Source organism: Wasmannia auropunctata, unplaced genomic scaffold, assembly GCF_000956235.1.
Source record: "Wasmannia auropunctata unplaced genomic scaffold, wasmannia.A_1.0 LD335921.1, whole genome shotgun sequence".
Lineage (NCBI taxonomy): Eukaryota > Metazoa > Arthropoda > Insecta > Hymenoptera > Formicidae > Wasmannia > Wasmannia auropunctata.
The window spans coordinates 3938-16657 of record NW_012026969.1 but is presented as its reverse complement, the minus strand read 5'-3'; the positions used below and the strand labels follow the sequence as shown (position 1 = coordinate 16657).

General features: G+C 27.1%; 1 protein-coding gene across 4 annotated transcripts in view; it reads left to right on the top strand.

Moving 5' to 3' along the window:
* Window positions 1–10914, top strand: part of LOC105455114 (putative fatty acyl-CoA reductase CG5065) — a 47677-nt gene extending 36763 nt beyond the window's left edge. For 3 of the 4 annotated variants that reach the window (XM_011698171.1, XM_011698172.1, XM_011698170.1), the window contains 10 exons: window positions 968–1077; window positions 6849–6988; window positions 7065–7187; window positions 7444–7569; window positions 7707–7852; window positions 8034–8143; window positions 9363–9558; window positions 9952–10191; window positions 10299–10556; window positions 10640–10914. In XM_011698171.1, coding sequence (XP_011696473.1) covers window positions 968–1077; window positions 6849–6988; window positions 7065–7187; window positions 7444–7569; window positions 7707–7852; window positions 8034–8143; window positions 9363–9558; window positions 9952–10191; window positions 10299–10556; window positions 10640–10730 — 1540 coding nt within the window. In that variant the 3' untranslated portion in view covers window positions 10731–10914. Of the gene's footprint in view, window positions 1–967; window positions 1078–5019; window positions 5214–6848; window positions 6989–7064; window positions 7188–7443; window positions 7570–7706; window positions 7853–8033; window positions 8144–9362; window positions 9559–9951; window positions 10192–10298; window positions 10557–10639 lie in introns of those variants that run through there. The other variant, XM_011698173.1, reaches the window with a different exon arrangement.
* Window positions 10915–12720: the final 1806 nt, after the last annotated feature.

Sequence of the window (12720 nt, the reverse complement as noted above, 5' to 3'; positions counted from 1 at the left end):
GTAGCTTTATGATTGTGTAAAAAAGGAAGTACCAACTTTTCGCTAAAAAGTTGTGTCAATCATAGGCGATCTTTAGCTTGAGGACTTAGGAATGTCGGAAAATGATAAAAACATTCTAATACGTGAGGTAAATAATTCGTGAGGTTATTCTCATTACACCTTGATTTATATCACATACATTTTAATACATAAAAATTTATTATGTGCACACATATACGTATGTACACATACAATGAGTATATATTTTTAATTAGAATTATTAAAGTAGCCAAAGAAATAAAATAACCCTTTTCTCTTTTTCTCGATTATTTTTATCCTATATATTCTCAAAAATTATAGAATAAGTTATATTTATTTTATATAGGTATCCATCATTTTTTATGTTGCGGCTAATGTACGTTTTTATGAAAAAATCAAAGTTTATATACGAATAAATGTTGGCGCTACCGATACCGTTTTGCGGATCGCTAAACTTATGTCAAATTTAAAGGTATAATTCTATCATCTAAAAGCTAAACATGCTAATAATAATTAGGAAAAGTTATTAATATTTACACAAATATTGTCTGTTTCTGGAATAAATTTAATCGATACTTTATTAAAGTTTTTTTTCATTTATATCATATTTATCTTATATGCATTTATTTATGTATCAACCGTATATGTGAACGTATTCGTGAAAAATATCGAAGAATGTGCTTATACACATCCTATTAATTACAAAGATATTACATTTGCACATATTTTATATGAAAGCGTAATGGAGAAAAAAATCGCTAAGTATGTAATATTTCGTATTTAAATAATATGTAAATAATTAAATATATCAATGCAGTTTAAGTAGTATAACGTTAAACGTAGTAGAATGACATCCAACGATCAAAATATAATGTCTGTTTGTTAACATACGTAATATCGTTTTTTAACGTCACTCTACTATTAATTCATTTAAATTATCATTTTTCAGAATCAACTCACAATGGCTAAACACATATACATTCACCAAAGCGATTGTGGAAGTACATTTCAAAGATGAAGGCAGAGATTTGCCAATAGGAATATTTCGACTTGTCGTAAGTAAGTAGATTCATTAATTTTATTACTTAATATATAAAACAGTAAATTTTTTTAATTTTTAGATTTTCAATCCAAGAATTTGTTATGTCATATTCATATAAAATTATTATTGATTGTTTATACAATTATCCGTTCCGGATTACTCAATATCGGTTAAATGCAATGTATAATTTTAAACTTTATTATCATCATTATCACAGCGACCTCTCTAAAAATTTAAATCTTACAGAAAAATAAAAAATATTAAGATTAAATTTGAATAAGATTTACATATCGTATACAACATACACATCATAAGCTTTAAAAAATATTTTCTTATAATATAATGGAAATAAAATGTAATTATTATTCATCAAATATAAATAATCATCAAAAAATTTAATACTGTAGAAATAATATTTCAATACGATATTAACATAGAACCGTAAGTCTATAATAGTTATGTTTACGCGCAAATTTTTGCAAATTTATGAGTAGAAATAAAAAACATATTTTGCAGTTTCATGCAGTGCTAGTGATGAACTGCTTGTCGGATGGAATGACAATTTTTTTAGAGCAATAAGATTTACAGTCTTTATAACAAAAAGTATTCAAAGATTTATGCTATGTAATCCTGACGTCCCCTTACATTTTGCCCGTCAATTTTACCGGAAACGCATTAATTGCGAGTGCTTGGAACGTCTTTAATCAAAGCAGGTATAATTATCGTATACATAAACGTCAACCGCACTTTTACAAGCAATGTATGTACGTTTTTATGAGAAATTCAAATTTCATATACGAATAAATGTTAGCTCTACCGATACCGTTTTGCGCGATTACTAAACTTATACCAAACTTGAAGGTATAATTCTCCTTTTTCTAAGAGTAAACAGTCTAATAATAATTAGAAAAAGTTATTAATTTTTAAGTAAATATCGTCTGTTTCTGATATAAATTTTAGTCGACTTTTTATTCCGCGGTCTTTATTGATTAACATTTATCTTACAGACATTTATTTATGTATTGATCATATATGTAAATTTTTGCGTGAAGAATGTCGAAGAAGTTTACACACATCTTATTAATTACAAAAATATTATTATATTAGCACGTACCTTATCCTAAAACGTAATAGAGAAGAAGATCGCTAAGTATGTTTTATTTCGTAAACAAGTTAAATATGTAAATAAGTTAATATATCAATGTCATACTACGTACAGTGTTAGCTACTACGTCGGATATAGTAAAATGACATCCAAAGACAAAAAAATTACTGTCATTTAATTACTGTCATGTAAATGATTTGATGTATAATATACGTCGTTATACGGTATGTCGTTTTTTAACGTCAGTCTGTTAATATATGCAGTTAAAGTATTATTTTCAGAATCACTTCACAATGACCGAATATATATACATTCACGAAAACAATTACAGAAGCGCATTTCAGAAACGAAGGCGGAGATTTGTTAATGGGAATATTTCGTTTTGCCATAAGTAAATAGATTAATTAATTTTATCTTTTGATATATTAAACTTTAAGGCCGTTTTTTTCATTTTTGTAATATTCAGCTTCTTTTTTTGAGAATTTATTAAATCATATTTATATACAATTACTTTTGATTGTTTATATAACTATCTACACCGAATTACTCGACATCGATTAAATTTATCCATAAATGTAATGTATATAAACTTTATTATCATTAATTATTACACCGGCATCTTTAAAAATAAATGCTTGCTTAAAATATAAGGAATTACAAATATCATTAGATTTGAATAAGATTTACATATTGTACACAACATGCTTATTATCGATGTCGAGTAATAAACTTTAAAAAATATGTTTTTAATGTATAATGGAAAACATGTAATTACTATTAAGTCATCAAAAAAATTAGTACCGCAAAACCAATATGCCGTGATATTAATAGAACCGTGTGTTTATAATTGCTATGTTTATGTAATATAAATTTTTGCGAATCTATAATCGAGAAGGAATAATCAACATCTTTTTCAGTTTCATCTAGTGCTAGTGAACCGCTCGTTAGATGGAATGACAATTTTTTTGGGAGCAATAGGATCCACGGTCTTTATAATAAGCGGTACCCAAAGATTTACTATGCAATCCTGACGTCTCATTAAATTTTGTGCCCGTCGATTTCATCGGAAACACATATTAATTGCGAGTGCTTGGGACGTCTTTAATCAAAGCATACCTATTACGTCTATGGGTAATAATTAGTAGTCCAGTATAAATCACACAAGTATCTCAAAAACTACAAAATATTTCTGACAGATGGCGATACTAGTATGTATTTAACAAATAAAAAATTTAAGTTTTATAACAATGTATATATAAAGTTAGAATTCAGTTAGTTTATAGGACTAATTATAAGTTTACATTTACATTTAAAAACGGAATACTACTTTAACATTTAAAAAATATACAAAAGGGAAGCATGTAGATGGAGCCGGATGATCTATAATGGATGTTCTCGGCGGGAAATATCCCCTAGCTTGTATATAAAATAAAAAAATAAAATAATAAAATGATTAATTTTGAATTGTAAATATAATTATGTCATTTTTAAAACTGGAAAACTTTAGGTTATGTAGGTTTGGGCTTGAAATTGAAATAGCGCCTAACGTTCAGTTTCAGAAATATTATTCTGAGTTTGTTAATAATTTATGGCATGTACACTCGCTCACTAAAAGGTTGCGACACTTTCTTTTTTATAGGTTTGAAAACGCACTAATATTTTGCAAATGCGGACCACGATTGGTGTTACTGCCTCTAGACTAAAGATAGTACATCGTGGTTTGCATTTGCAAAATATTAGTTATCTATAAAGTATATATTACGTATATTAAATATAAATTAGAAACCTATAAAAAAAAAGTGTCGCAACCTTTTAGTGAACGAGTGTACACCATATATTTAAAAAATGCATCTATAATAACTCTATTAATTATGCACTGGTTATTCTGATTATCATCGCGTTCGAGCTGCTTTGATTAAGAATCTCATTTTTATCGTTGCTAAATAATTAATTACTTTCTATCGTTATAATAATGGATTGAGATCTTTGCCAAATTAAAAAAGAGAAACACAATAAGTTTGAATATAATTAATTACAGTTATTGTAAATTTATTATCTTTTTTATTAACACCAAATTACAATGAACTGATCATACTGGTTATACTACTTTATAGGATCACAATATGTAAAAATATGCATATTGCAGTCGCGCAGTTTTTGTTTTGGATCCAATGAAATATAACGTGATAGGAATGTACATATACACGCGCAGATAAATTATTAATATTTTTTGTAATAAATTTGTATTGTTAAAGATAAATCAATAGCCGGTATAACCAATATAAAAACAAACATTGTGTAACTACGTATTGCGTACGGTATTTGCATAACTACGCGCTTACTGTAAGAAAATTTATGTTATCATGCAAATACCGTTTCATAATTTTTGTTTTTAAATGGATCCAAAGTTATGTAACGCGACAGGGTTGTATGTACATACGTGCGCACACAACTTATAAGTATTTATTGTAATAAATTGTATGCTCTTAAGGGCAAAGCAATGGTTGCACGCCTTCGGGAAGATCAGGATGATCAATAAGCACACTTATTGTATAATTACAGAGTTTGTTGTAATTATTTAAAAAAATTATGTTTATGAATTATGATAGGACACGCTCCATTCTGTCCTGAATTTATATCCCTTAGAAAAATTTCGTACTGTAAGTATTAAATTGATTAGTGACGATAACTTATTTTGAGTATTAAAAGCACTATTGTTATTATTTTTTTTTAAGATATATTGTTTCCGAGAAATTAATGAATAAAATAAATCACACCTTATACCACACAGAATATGCTATATATGGCGCAGGCTATATAAAGAACTAGTTACTCTGTATTTCTTTTCAGTCTTCGATGTTAAAGCAAATCAAGCAGACTGATTGTTAGACCGAGCTCACTGAGATCGAGAAGTTAGAAAATCAACAAATAATATTTATTTCTCTGTGTTAACTTCGTGCATTGTGAATGGTGAATACAACATGGAAACTGAAATACATAAAACATCAATACAAGATTTTTACGCCGGACAGTCAATTTTTATTACAGGTATTTGACATGCAAGTGCAATAACAAAATAAAATATTATCCGAGTAAAAATTGAAACTCATGCCTGTCTAGTCATGAGATAGAACAATTATGTCTTACATAACTATAATCTTGTCAAGATTTTTTAACTTGCTAACCAGTAATGTAACACTCTTCTTCTAGTAGCTTTAACAAAAGTTAGTTAATTGTTAGAGGAGAAAAAATAAGAAGAAGCTGTCTATTAAACTTAGATGATTTAAATTGATCTTTTTATTAAGGTTCTTTTTAAGTGGTGGATATTTTTATTTTTGTAAATCTTATAATTATGCACTACTTAATCGTAATTCAATTTAAATTATATTTGAAAGACTTGTACCTGATGGAACTTTGACCTGAAACCCTTGGCTTTTTAAATGATTGATTATCTTATACTACACTACTACATTGGCTGATAAACAGATGTATTGTTTGTCTAACATAATTATGTTTTTTTCCAATAATATAATTTAATTATACAAAAAAGCAAGTTTGTAATTATGTTATAAATTATCTTTTTTATTTCTAATTTAAACAACGATATATTAACGAGATGTATCGGAAAAAAATTACTTTTTATAAAAGGTAGATTTATTTTTAAACATTTTTTAAGAAATTTTTAAATTAATTTAAACTAAACCGATAATTTCTATATTTATCTATTTGTCTCTTCTAGCTGTATGTATACAAATTTTTGTTAAAATCAGAATCATTGGATTTGCAAAATTTTCTTATAAGTCATATATTTTAACTACTAGGCAGTCATTAAACAAATATTTTTAAGAATAAATAAGATAATTTTTCTTGGAAAAACCTGTCAAGAGCATGTATTGAAACAGTGGGTCACATATTTTATTAATAGAATTCCAACAGCAGCCGATCACAATATGCTGGTTTTTTAATGTCAGTAGAAACATATTAGGAGCTGAGCTGGTCTTGACAGCATGATGGCAAAGTATACTTCATTTCTCTTGCATTTCCATTGTTGTATAATAACTGACAAGTCATAATTACAGAAATCAAACTTAAAGAGAACACAGTGCTTAGGAATCCTGCTTTAAAATCATGGTCGAATTTGATAATTGCTGACAATTGCTGTACCATTTACTCAATCTTAATTAAAATGGATTTATTGATCAATTTAAAATTAATAACTGAATAACTAGACTATAGTATCATTATAAACATTTCTATTTGCTAATAGAAAATTAATTTTATATATATGTATGTATATACAGAATGTCCCAAAAGTTCCGGAATGGACAAATATCTCCAAATTAAAGCATTTTTGAAAAGAAATGTTTTAGATAAAAGTTGTGGAGTTGTGTAAAAGACGCATAATATGATGGTAATGTAATTGTGACCTCGGTCATTGTTACATATTAGGCCTGTTCTTTTTAGCTGAACTGACTACACTAGTTTATAGTTTATTATTCTCTTTCTTGAAAGAAGCAAGATAAGATAAAATAAAATTAAGATAAATTCTAAATAAGTACAGCCAATACAGCTAACAAGAACAGGCCTGTTTATACATACATACATGTATAGTATATATAAATTACTTTTTTTTAATTTTGTTTAAATTACTTTGTATAAATTACTTTTTATTTTGTCTTGCAGGAGGTACCGGTTTCCTCGGAAAAATCTTAGTTGAGAAATTATTACGAAGTTGCCCTGACATTTCTACAATATACTTACTAGTGCGGTCGAAAAAAGGCAAGAGTCCTGAAAGCCGACTAGATGAAATATTCGAAAGTTCGGTGAGTGGGAAAAAAAGCTATATTGAGTTAATGTGAATTTGCGAAGCACTTTATTAAGCCAATTTATAATCTGTAGCTCTATGCTCGTGTAAAAAAAGAAGTACCTGCTTTTCGCAAAAAAATCGTTCCAATCGTAGGCGATCTCGAACTCGAGGCCTTAGGGTTGTCGAAAAAAGATAGAAACATTTTAATACAAAAGGTACGTTATTCAAATTATTCCTGTCAATCTTTCATTTGTATTACGTTTCAAATAAAAATTTCACAAACACACACACACACACACACACGCGCGCGCGCGCGCGCGCGCATGTGCATACATTCATATATATAACATGTTTTACAAAATTATAACTAATAAAGCAATCAGAAAAACAAACTTTCTTTCTCTCTCTATTATACTTTTTCTATTAAGTTTCATATTTATATATTATAGCATAACCGCATATTCATTTCAGGTATCTATAATTTTTCACGTTGCGGCTAATGTACGCTTTCAAGAAAAATCCAAATTTCTTATACGAGCAAATCTTATCGCTACCGATTTCATTTTGCACTTCGCTAAACTTATGCCAAAATTAAAGGTACAATTCTTTCTTCTAATAAATGTATTAGTAAAAATAATTTAAAAATGTTATTAATTTTAACGCAAATATAATTTGTATTTGGTATAAATATAATTTTATTTCACCGCCGTTATACCTTGATATTTATTTTGCAGGTATTTATTCACGTATCATCCACATATTCGAATTTCTACGAGAAACATATCGAAGAACGTTTCTATACATATCCTGTTAATTACAAAGATCTTATTACATTTTACCACACTTTACCCGAAAATGTATTGGAGGCTAAGATAGCCAAGTATGTACTTCTTTTGTTTTTAATATAATATAATAAATTATTTAAACATGTCAATATTATTTAAGTAGCAGAATGACGTTCAAAAATGACAAAATAATGTCTATTTATGTATAATATATGTCACTACGTTGTCCTTTAACGTCACTGTGCTACTTGTGAAAATAAACTATTATTTTGACAGAATCGCCGCAAAATGGCCGAATACATATACATTCACGAAGGCAATTGCAGAAGCGCACATCAAAGACGAATGCGGAGATTTGCCAATAGGAATATTCCGGCCTGCCATAAGTAAATATAGTTAATTAATTTTATTAATTGATATATCAAACTTAGTTTACGCGTGGCAAATTTTTCTTTAATTTAGCAGGTTTTTGCATATAAAAATTTAATATATCATATTTAATATATATTAAATATATGCATATTAAATATATGCACAATTATTGCATTTTAACTAACTTTACGAATTATTTTTAGATTTGATTTATATTGAATATAATATATTGATAATTAAGAGTAAATTAAAAATTGTTTTATTTTAAAAAATGATTAAATAACGAGATTCCTTCTTAATTTTTATTCGGACTTGGGACCAACAATGATTAAGTTACATCTATTATTTACATATTATGTATTATTTACATATTATTTACATATCTATTTTTCTATTATTATCTATTATTATCTATTATTTATCTATTATTTACCTATCCGATTATCTATTATTTACATATATATTACGTATATACATATATAAGGCATCTCGTTTTTTAATCATTATTTAAATAAGGCATTTTTAAATTTATTTTTAGTTATCAAATATATTATATTCGATATACATCAAATCTAGAAACACAAAATAATTTCGTAAAGAGGGTTAGTTAGAATGCAATAAAAAGATGTATTATCGTAGTTTCAAATTTTCGTATTTTGCATGATTAATTTCTTTTATAACAAATGTTACAGTAAAAACTATAATGTAATTAACATTTTGCGATGCAATATTTGGTCTAATTATAAATTAATCGTTAAATTATTGTAATATAACTGACAGCGATTTCAACGATGCAAATAAGGATTTTATTCATTTTATTTTAATATACCAATTTTCCTTAAATCTGACGTTATTATGATAATTTTCAGTTCTTCGAAGAAAAATACATAAGGAAATGTAGAAATAAAACGACCCCCGAACGGTAGCGAAAACGCCTAAAAGTTGTACTCTCCTTTCTTCTTATTTTTACAGTGAGCTCTTTATAATTGTAACGTTGCTTTACAAAAAAATATGAGACATATTAAGATTAGATTTGAATAATACATACATATTGTATTCAAACATGCTAATTAATTTCAAAATTTCTAATACATAATGAAAACGTGTAATTATCATTCATCACAAAAATTAATATGTAATTACACCAAATAGTAAAATTGTAAATCTAGAATAGTTACATTTAAGTGTAAGTGCAGATAAATGAGAAGGAATTAAATGAACTTACTTTTTTAGTATCTTCCAGCGCTAATGAACCGCTCATTGGGTGGACTGACAATTATTTCGGACCAATAGGGTTCACGGTATTTATAATTAAAGGTTTGCAAAGACTTATGCTATGCAATCCTCACGTCTTGTTAAATATTGTGCCTGTCGATCTTACCGGAAACGCTTTAATTGCAAGTGCATGGGACGTGTTTAATCAATGCAGGTATAATTATCGTACATACAAACGTTGTTAAGCAAAACCGTACATACTTTCACAGGCGACTCTATTACCATTGAATTATTCAGACATAGTATATTATCTAACACATTCATCTGATCTACATTCCTATATCTTATAGCGATAAAAATAATTATTTTTATATTGCAATTGCAATCACAATTGTTGGCTGTATTAGATACCTATGTAAAACAACTTTATAACATAGCATGTTATAGCGAGCTGATTTTTGATATCAGAGCGAATATGTTAAATTGTTAAAATGTTAAATGTTTCTATGATCATACATTATAAATATCGACATATCGATTTATAACTTCGATATACGATGAAGTATTACATGCAAATCAATTATGTTTAAATGGATTTATTTTGTAGGAAAGGCAAAGACATGTTAATTTATAATTTCGTACCGCCGGCCAACTCACCGACATTGGGTGAATACATCTATAATGCCGTCAATATAAATAAGACGTATCCTTTGAACCAAGTCCAGTGGTATCCCTTTGTATTAATATTACAACGAGAAATATTCTACAGAGTTTGCATTTTGTTTTTTCACTTGCTTCCGGCTTTACTCGTGGACGCCGTAAGCATTTGCATAAAACATCGCCCGAGGTATTGTACAAATGATTAACGTGATGCATACATATATTTAGCAGTTTATAGAAACTAAACAAAATTACGTAAAACAGAAGATTATAATAAATTTTTTTATTCTTTAGGATGTGGAAACTATATAGAAGAATTCATAATAATTATTATGTACTCATACCCTTTATTATGAAAAAAAAGAGTTATTCCTATGACAATGTTGAAGCGATGTGGAATCGTCTGAAAGAATCGGATCAGCAATTATTTAAATTTCACTTTAATAAATTCGACTGGACGAAATATTTGGCCGATCATTACAAAGGCATATGCTTTTTTTTACTTAATGAAGATGACAGTACTTTGGAAATAAACCGTATTAGACATAAAAGGTAATAAATCGTTTTTAATATTAAATTCATTTTATTTTAATATAAATTAAATTTTTATTTAAGAATAAAATTATAAATTTTAGACTTTATTGGATGCATCAAACCTTCAAAATGGTACTTATCTTTGCCGTCGTTTGGATCATCTGGATTATATTTATAAAAGTATTTACATAACTTTATGTGATTTTCTACATATATTATTCTTTATATTAAATATTTACTTTAGTTGTTCTCTTCATAGCATGGCATATCTTATCAAGTTTAGAATTCTAAGTTAGTCTTTAAACGGTTTTTAATTACTTATTAAATTGTTATTAACAAAAAGAAGAATACAATTAGTGTTAAATGTGATATAATTATAATTCTACTAAATATAAATTCCGTATTATATGTATATTTATTGGGAAATAAATGTTTAAGAAATAGGTTTTCTTATATGTAAAGAAAAATAATAATATTATTTCATATTTAATCAATATAGTTAATTTATATTTAATTTTCTGTTCTAATTAATATAATACTTATGTAATGTATAAAAATTTTATACATAATACATAATAAATAGCTAGAAAACTCTTTTTTATTAAATATTTATGTTTTAACTTTAATACTTATATAATAAATCAGTAGTAATATTTGTTACGTTTATGATTTCCACCTGTTAATGGCTTAACTATCAAAGTAACATTTAATGTTTTCTATTATTAAAGTGAAATACTCTTAGTAACATAAAAAAAATAAAATCTTATTTTTGTTGCCGAAATAATGAGTAGAGATTGAGCTTCTCAAAATAATTCCAAGTTGATTTAATACTTAATTCTAATAAACACGACTTATCTAGATTTTTAATAGGGGTAATAGGTACATAAATACATATTTCTTATTCATTTATGTACACGGGTTATCTTATGCACATATTTGAACTTATATACTTAGCTGTTACATAAAATTTTTAATTCATAAAACCTGATTATTGCATGAATAAATTCTGCTAATTAAAATCTTATCTAATCTAAAAGACCGATATTATCTTTTTTTTTATGTAGCATGACTTATTTGCATTTTCAATAGAGGTAATAGGTACATGAACACGTATTTCTTATTCATTTATGTATAATCTTATATATAACACATGTATATGTATAAAATACAAGATTTTCTGTGTACTTCTTAGTCTTTCATATTATATTAAATCGAACAGTCTGAGATCGAGCAATGAGAAAATCAATAAGAAATTTTTATTTATTAATCTCTGTGTTAATCTCGTAAATAGTAAATACATGGAAACTGAAATCCACAGAACACCGATATAAAATTTTTACGCTGGACAGTCGATTTTTATTACAGGTATTTAACATGAAAGTAGAGTAAAATATTATAGTTTTAAGATAATTGATATTATTAAATTAGGTCTTTCTTTTTGTTTTTTTACCTATAGAGATAATGTTAACAACGGTTGTCACCATAAATAATGTTAAGATTCGATATATGTATCTAATGTAATCAACAGTGAATACAGATTTTATTTTAGAAAAAAAAAACAGATGTAATAACGTGTGCATAATTTGAAAGAGCTGTAAAACATAACATTGCATCAATAAAAAGTTAAAAAAGTTTTACGTAAGTAGAAGAATTAGCAATTCTTATAAGTGTGACGTTTCTATCAACGCAACGAAAAATCAAGGGATTTGTAATTAAAATTTATTTACGGAAACGTTTTTATTAACTCTAAACTATCACACTTGGATAAAATTTACCCATTTCTGAAGTGCATGCCATTCCGACAGGGTTGAAGAAGTGTGGTCGCGATGTGGGGGGGGGAGGGGGGAGAACTTACAAGTGTCCTCCACAACCTTCCATTATAAGTCACGTCATTCCACTTGGTACTGCCATTCCAGTCACGCGTAAAGTTCGACAATCGGTCTAGTTCACTCGGTCAAGTAAATGTTTTTTAAAGTGAAGCCATATAAGGTATTTTTCTTTTGAAAATACTACTCATGTTCTTTTAGAAACTATACTTTATTTTTTTTATTCGCCTCTGAAAAGAACTGCCATGTAAAAGAAAAATCAGCCTTTTTCGGAAATGATATAAAAGCTGATTTACATTTTTGGAAATTGTTCATGTCCTTAAGATCTTTGAGTGTTACTATCCATTCAGTTACCT